The 8,694-nt window shown below is 31.9% G+C and overlaps 1 protein-coding gene across 2 annotated transcripts; it reads left to right on the forward strand.

The window, feature by feature from the left end:
* Positions 1-722: 722 nt before the first annotated feature.
* LOC124457509 (ryncolin-1-like) lies at positions 723-8,041 on the forward strand. 2 transcript variants are annotated; one of them, XM_047007743.1, is made up of 4 exons: positions 723-874; positions 3,981-4,147; positions 6,456-6,833; positions 7,585-8,041. In XM_047007743.1, exons 1-4 carry the CDS (start codon positions 813-815, stop codon positions 7,857-7,859), a joined length of 882 nt encoding a protein of 293 aa, XP_046863699.1. In that variant the 5' UTR covers positions 723-812; the 3' UTR covers positions 7,860-8,041. The 2 variants fall into 2 exon arrangements, with proteins under 2 accessions (XP_046863699.1, XP_046863700.1); XM_047007744.1 differs by having other exon boundaries at positions 3,981-4,129.
* Positions 8,042-8,694: the final 653 nt, after the last annotated feature.

Raw genomic sequence — 8,694 nt, forward strand, 5'->3', positions numbered from 1 at the left:
GAGAGCTCCAACTTCGAAATGTGCATGATTAATATGGTGGTTGCTTAATTCATTTACTACAAATTTAGAGTTGCTTGATAAGTCGTATTTCGAGATTAGTGAGATTACCACATTGACATTCATAATCCATGGCGCTGAATTTTTATCAATCATTACAGAACTATGTATTGAAGTAAACCTGATTAAAATCTTAACAGCATACGTCTCGTAGGTGTTTTGCATTAACAAAAAGTTTTTCTTCTCAATTAAAAATTTTTGCGAGAGATGGAATATCTTGACCTTACACAACTCACGCTTATTAATTCATTCAGCGTTATTAAAAATTAAAATGAAAGTGATATTCGATAACTGGTTAAAAGCCAAGTTTTTGTTAATGTTTTAGTAAAGCATTTCTATGGGAACAACACCCAATATTGTTTTTAAATATGATCAAGTTTCACAGTTCTGCAATATTTTTTCATTAGCTACAAAATAAATCATTAATGACACTCCCAGACATAACATTGAGCAGTGAAAATACCTTTCTCTATAACAACAAAGACATCTTGAGTTTTTCATTTTTTATATGGTGAAGAACGCATTATTAATATGCATTCTCTCTTGACAATGTCGTCGTAATTCTTTAATAACAGGAAATTAAAGTCTTATGAGGATATCCGTTTTATGAAAATGTTTGACAAACAAGAATGGGGTATTTAACTACAAACATTTCTTTATAATTTATTATGTTAATTCATCAGTGTGTTGCACAATATTAAAGAGGTTCGTAGTAAATTATCTTGATAATTTTGTTCAAGTTTTCGTCTGAAAATATGGCATACTCATTCTTCTTTTCAATACTGGTTGTTGTCATTTTATTCTCCAACATTTGCAGGTAAAATTTAGACTTCTACTAAATGCATTGATATTTTAAACAGCTAAAATATATCCTCATACCTTGCTTTCACTTTGTTCTGCTGATAAATCAATTCTTTTTACGTGGAAGAATAACATTAGTATGTACGAAAATTTATTTCCTACGCACGAAAATATTGGTATAAATAGAAGTAAAATTAGAGACTAAGAGTAGAGTTGTTATTCGATAAGAATGTTAAGCTGTCAAGATTGTTTTGAATAGGTCGTAATTCTTTCTTAATAAAAGTTCCATAACTAAGTATCAAAATGCAGATCAATTTGCTGGACGAACTCAACAATTTCTGCGATAAAATATCTAATTACTTACCTTTGAACTTTGAACATGTTGATACATATAAGTTTTCCAATCTTGTATGTAATCTTCTACGAAACAAAACGGTGCAATTACTGCAAAATAATTGATAAAGTGTACAGCAGCTGCATAATTAACAATAAACGTGGGAAATTGTTTTAAATGTAAGAGTATTAATGCCATTGTTGTGTGTTATGAGAACTAGTTGAGGCCATTTACATGCAACAACTCATGCTAGTGATCGTCAATTATTTACCACTAATGACCTTAGTCGTCAAATCGCACTCAACGTATTTATCACATCATGAATAAGTGCTTGTTGAAATTTTACGTTGAAATGCACTGAAAATCTTACACGCTTCTGTGACATACTCAAGTCTGACAAATACTAGAGCATATTTCATATTGTATTGTACAGCATATTTCATCTTGTATTGTACAGAATATTTCATATTGTATTGTACAGAATATTTCATATTGTATTGCACGTCATAATTTTCTTCCGCTAATTTTACATCTGATTCCATTCCTCATCTAAATATTTACAGTTATATTATGCAATGAATTAGAAAATTTCTTTTAAAGAATAGCCAAAACATACGTTTGCCTTATTAACTAACTAAAAACATATTTGTGCTGGTCGGAAAAATTATAGATAAATTTATACTTCAAAGTGAAGGATCGTGGTAAACCTTTGTATTCTCATATTGTTTTTGGTAAGTGTCCAAGAACTAGTTTACATTTAGCATTGTAGTCAGCTGGCCATGCAATTAGATGGCATGAGCATTTGAAATGGAGAAAATACAAACACACATGTCGCAAAAAGTATTTTAACAATGCTGCAGTCATTGCATTTAGTCAGTGTTAATAAATGCTGCCACGCCCCGTCGTAAAAGAACACTTATCTTGACATGAGTCGACCTTGTCTTTCCGCCCGTTATATAAATGTCATGATCGATATGAGAAAACAGCTCAGGAACTTTACAGATGACCAGCAAATTTTTCTCGTGACTTAGAATGGTATGGATATCATGGTTTTGCCCCAAGACGTTCAGATGATGGGCTTTCAATTGTTGAAGTTAATGATTAAAACCACAATTTTCCAGGTGATGTGATGCAGCAATTAAGAGTTCTGTAGATCCATGTGAGCATTCTAATAATTTTGGGGCTTGACATCTATATGAGAGCTGTCGGTGTAATGTTAGTATTAACAGGAATTGAAATGGATTGAAAATAAAGAAAGAGTGCTGTACTTTATGTGATATATTCTATTCCAGCTTATAAACATTGTTATTATTGCGTTCCAGTTTTTCATTGAGTGTGAAAGGATAAAAGTTGAAAAGAGAGTATACCATAGTTTTACATTTGTGCCAATTAGATAGTTCAGGCTTCTTTAAAACCTTCTGTAATATTATTTTATATTTTGAAAGTATTATTTTGCTGGAATTTTCACAATTAAAGTTGAAAATTTAACCATTTTCATTGTTTGACCAGTAATGTTAATTTTGACATCACAAAGATAATTTTTCTCTTGTATTTTCTTTTAATTAGATATTTTTGAACATTCACGATACGAGATGCCACTGACGTGTGTAATGTGACAAAATTGCTCTGCTTTTGTGTATAATATTGTTTTAAAGATTGTACCGATGACGTAAGATCTAGGTTCTCGTTCTAGTTTTTTTTTAATATAACGGTGCGGCAAATACTCACCAACTTTGGGTCACAAAAATGCACAGAGATAATTATAAAATAAATTACCAATTCACCAATTGCGCTTGAATTGTTCTATATTATCTAAAATTATAGAATTCCGTTCCACCTCGATGGTGGCTACGAATGTAAATGTTTTGAGGCCACAGGCAACGGACTATTGAGTATGCTAGTATTACAATAAATGGCACAAACACAATAGTCTACCCAATGTACAAATTTTCTCTTTAAACAACAACTTGTAGTCGTAAAAAATAATACACATATAACAGCTCCAAGTATGGGTAAATCAATTTTTTAGATTCTTTCGATTGCACAAGTCTAATGGTACTTACTGTGCGTTAGTGTTGTATATTTGAAAAAACTTGTCAAAAAAGGCATTAGGCTTAACAATGACTAAATTGAAAAGCAAATGATAATCTTTAAATTTTTATAAATAAATTCAAATCTCGTGCGATAAAAATGTAGTTTTATACGTCGGTGCTTACTTATGGTTAAAAGATTTCAGTTTAGAAGTCACATGAATGCATAAAAATTTTAGCTCTTTTGGATTTATGTTGTTCAAGGTAAATGCCTTTCAAACAAACAGTAAGAAATAAAACTAATACTGAGTATTATAACTAGTTCATAAATCAGTATGGTATAATAACGCCACTGCTGCTCACACTTGTAAGTTTAAATATTTTCTAAAAATAGCCCGACAAAAGGCAAACGTTTGGAAAAAAGGTTGTATCCACATTCGTTTTGTAAACTAACAAACACATCAAGGATCTGTTGTTTTATAAGACAGAAATAATGGCATTCATCTATAAAAAAGAAAATTGTGCACGCTACAAAAGAATCTTGAGCTAAAGCCCATTGATGTATAATACAGAATATGAACTATAAAGTACATACATCTATAAGCTTTTTCATATTGTTCACAAGCATTTTTAAGGTATTCTTTTCTTACTTATTTGCTACTACTTTCCTTCTCTAGTGGATTATTATAGTACTACATGTAAACAGAGCCTTTATTAATTTTTGTTACTAGGGTATTATTTTTAAATATTTAATATAGGGTGGCATCTAGTGATGAACATCGTGCAAAACTTGGACCATTGAACATCTTTAAACGAGATCTGAAAAGTCAAAGAACCATTGGTGGCATAGAAAAAATACTTTTACTTCAAAAAAAAATCTTGGCCATTCTAATTAAAGCTAAAGAATGTAAGAACGAAGAAAAAGGTGAGTGAATAACGACATAATAATTAAACGACTTCTTGTTATAAGTATAATGACCAGGGAATTAGCAGGTGGAAGTGAATTTATTTTATAATGACTAAAGCACACCAAAGTGCTTTCAAAAAGCTATCAAATAATTTAGATATAAAAAACACACACACTAACAAAGTATACGAACATAAGAACAGTTGAAATAATATTAGAACAACTGGAGTTTCCTTGAACGTTAAGAGAGACGGCTTTATTTTTTTAAATAAGAGGCTTTTGTTAATAAGATGTGCTCGCTGCTCGGGTGTCTGAGCGAGAATAAAGAATTTGAAAACCGTCGTAGGAAGCTGTGTGTCCGGTGGATTTAAGGTGGGATTGATGGAAAACGTATAGGGATTTTTAATACGTTTTCTGTTCAAAGAGTTATGTTCAAGTGCCCTGAAATTCGAGTGTCTAAAATGACGGGTGCATGCATGGTTTGACTCACATACGTCGCGGGACAGCATCGACACGTAAGAGAATAGACACGTGTTTTCATAATTTTTCCTTAAAAGAACAGTCTTGAAAGTCGCTTGGTTGATCTAAAGAAGAATCTTATGTCAGAGTTTGGGAAAGCAGCACAACAAAGACGGTTGATTTGTGTGTGCATTTGAAATAGCTAAGTGTAAACCTGTAAAGGGAAAGTTAAAAATAGAGTATTTTCCTAGCTAGTGTATGAAAAGACAATTTGGGTTGAAAAACTTTGTCAAGGAGCATTTTTATAGAGTATCAACTATATGACAAGGAAGAACATTTTAAATGAATATTTGCGTGCTTTTTCGATTTTGTTATAGACGTTTCTTAAGTGGAATAGATGGATTAGATTAGATTTAGTGGATTAAAAAGGGATGAAATAAACAAACTTATATATACTGCGTGTACATGTTACTGGAATGAAAGTGTTGACGTTGATAAAAAGGCCAGTGAATGTAGGTTTTGTGTATATAGAGGTATAGTTGAGAGCTTTCTCTTTTAGCGGTAAATCATTTTGTGAAGTAATGGAAGTTTTTCATTGCGTTCGATTTCACTTTTGAACTTAACATTGGGGTGCCGGTGGTTCAATTGGGTGACCAAAGAGTTGCACATAGTCAGTATGACGAAAAAGGCGAAAAGAGCCATCAGAATATGTTTTATAAAGCAAGGGCTCAAAGTAAGAAGGAAAGTTTTTTATTTGAGCCATGTGTCTTCGTGCAATGAGAAGAATGTAATCGCCACCATAGTTCCTAAGTGGCTACCCATAGCAACGCCATCAACTTGGTGCTATAGTTGACCGTTAAATATATAAAAATGATAATTTTTAAATGCAAGGTTTAGGAGATTATGTTTGGGCGAATGAGACCTTGAAAAGAGTTATGGCGTTGAAACAAATTGTTAGTAATTATTTCAACTATTTCGTCAATAGTAATGTCGGTAAGGACGGAAGAGAGATCAAAACTGCCATATTACAATTAATTTGAGTTTTGAAGTTAGAGGACAAATGTTCTTTGATGAAAGAAAAGGTTTAAATTGATTGTCCTTAACATAAAACTTCAAAGTCTGAGTTCAATTTTTAAACTTTCTTTGCAAACACTCATATTTTTTGCAAACGATGAAAATGCAACACAACTAAATTTTAAACAACTAATTTTCATCAATTTTCCGAGCCTTATTTCTTTAGCTCGGATTCTCGTTGATGGAAGACGTCAGATTCTGAGCATCGGATCTTTTCTTTGGACATTTAAAGTTTGTTGGCCATTGATTTTTCTGGTAGTCTTAATTTGTTAGGGCCTTCCAGTTTTCAAAGAGACTTCTAACCAGTTTTTATCTGCATTGATTCGCTAAATGAACGGTGACTCAACATGAGGAACATTTATTTACTTCAAAGTTGAATCTCTTGATTTTGAAACCAAAAGTTGTTTTCAGAACGTTATATCGCGTAACAGGACGTGCACGCGAGCATGCGCAAATTCTCAAAATATATACGTAGTAATGGATTCAACAGCCTCCATAAACAGAAAACATCTTTAATTTTTTAATTTCTTCAAAATCGCAAAAATATCTAAATACGTCTTACCAAAAGTTCTTTCAAATGCGATGGATAATTGTTACTTTGACCTTACATTCATTTTTACATATTTTCCAAGGTAATTTTTGCTTTGATAGGAGCAGTTTTGAACTGCTAAACAATTGAATCAAACCGGCAATCATGTGATGTTAATTGAAAGCGCTTTCTTCATGCTTTCAATTTATTTAAGGTGAAAAACAGAGGTTAGTTTTATTTCATTAAAATAGTTCTTATTTTTAGCAAAAGATTGCTCAGAGCTTTACAAGAAAGGTAAAAGAAAAAGCGGAATCTACAAGATTGATCCGGACAATCGAGGCAGTTTTAATGTATGGTGTGACATGAAGACATCAGATGGTGGCTGGACCGTGTTTCAACGTCGTCTTGATGGTAGTGTTGATTTCTACAGAGGATGGCAAGATTACAAAAATGGCTTTGGAAATCTAAAATCCGAATTTTGGCTTGGATTAGATAAAATAAACAGACTGACATCTAGAACGCAAAACAAACTTCGGATTGACATGGAAGACACTAAAGGAAACAAAAAATACGCCGAATATGACTTCTTTTCTGTTACAAGTGAAAGGCAGAAATACAAGTTGGGCCTTGGAAAATATTCAGGTAGAAAATGCTGGTAGTTATCCAGTAGCAGAGGCGTAACTAAAACGTTAATTGTGTGGGTGGGGTGTGGTGTATTCATATATTCAGTTGTGCCTTACTGATATCTTTTGAAATTCAAATCACTTTCAAAAGAAATCAGTAAGGCACAACAGAATATAAGAATATGAACCCACCCACCACCAATTAACGTAATATTTGTCCAATGGAATAAAGAGTTTGTCTGTTTTAAAATTAACAAAGGTCTCATAAAGTATGTCTTTTTGGATTCTCTAGAAATTAAACCTTTTTATTAGTTTTTGTTTTATCATTCAATGCTTGAATTGATATTGCCTAGAAAAATTTTCTTTAGTTGACAAGCAACTTTTCGATTAGATGACTTGTAGAAATTTATTTCCGCTGCACTCACACAAACAAAAGCCATATTGTCGATTGTTGTTTTTTTATAAAACAGAGCACATGTAAAAAGTCGCTTGTCTGACATGAAAGTGTAACATTAAAGAGGTGTAACATTAACAATTTAGGTTTTTAAGATTTTATAGATCAAAATACCAATTGATGAAAACATCCATCCAGAAAATAAAACAAAATTTTTCATGATATGACTTTTTGCTCTCAAAGCCAGTCAGCATGGCTATATATTAACAAATTCTTTTAAGAATAGTGTATGATCTTACGAGACATTCTAAGAGGTATAAATTTTAGACTCGACATAAGCTTTTCGTTAGCTGAATCGTTCTGAATACACATTTAGGAACAGCTGGTGATTCGTTCAGTTCCCACAAAGGAATGTCATTTTCGACGAAAGATTCTGACAACGATAAATCATCTGGTAATTGTGCAAGCGTGTATAAGGGAGCATGGTGGTATAATAATTGTCATTCTTCTAATTTAAACGGGATCTATCATCATGGTAAACACTCCTCATATGCTGATGGTATCAATTGGCATGCGTGGAAAGGCTACCACTACTCCTTAAAATCCACTTCCATGAAAATACGACCGCGTAATTTTTTACTTAAGAAGTGAGAACTTTCGTTTATTTTCATTTTTTGCTTTTAATATCATAATGCATGCATACAAAATTGAAACTGTATACTTTAGAACGAACTTCATTAGTTTTTCTATACATTTATGTTGCTACATTTCATTTAACTTTCTTCAATGAAATATTGTTCTTTTTTGGGGAAAAAATTGTTTAATAATGTTTATTTTTGTGTCATTTAACGTCTTTGTTGGCCTAACTTTTAATTAACTCAATCCCAAGCAACGCTATACTGCTTACAATACTGGGGTATGGTAAAGATTTCAAATGTCGTTTTTATACCAATACACTTATTAAAATTTTACAAAAATTCTAAATACTTTGTTTTTCTAAAGTGTAGCAAAAATATGTTGTGATTTGATACAGTAATGTTGCTGGTGTAATATTTACCAAAACCTTGGTTGTTATTTAGAAATGCTACGGTCACATTCAATTAATGGTTAAGTAACTGGCTGCAGCTAATTAAAAATATTTTAAACAATTTAAAAATAATAATTATTTAAAACAATTCACCCCTTTCATTGACAAACATTGTAAATACATTGAACATTATAAGGAGACGACATTTGATTAATAGCTGATTCGAAAGAAATAGATCTGTTCATTACTGCTGCCTATTTTCAGTGATTTTAAAATTTGGGATCCAGCACCTACCTTACTTTTCCGCTGTACTATAATTCACCCTCTAATACATGCACTAATCTTAATACTGCACGAAATATATTTCGTCTAAAAAGGGTTTCCTGTTTTATATTAAATTTATTGTCAATTTTAACATATAGAGTGCCATCTTGTACAGCCTTTTAATGCTGGTTACGA

Source organism: Xenia sp. Carnegie-2017, unplaced genomic scaffold, assembly GCF_021976095.1.
Source record: "Xenia sp. Carnegie-2017 unplaced genomic scaffold, XeniaSp_v1 HiC_scaffold_6, whole genome shotgun sequence".
Classification (NCBI taxonomy): domain Eukaryota; kingdom Metazoa; phylum Cnidaria; class Anthozoa; order Malacalcyonacea; family Xeniidae; genus Xenia; species Xenia sp. Carnegie-2017.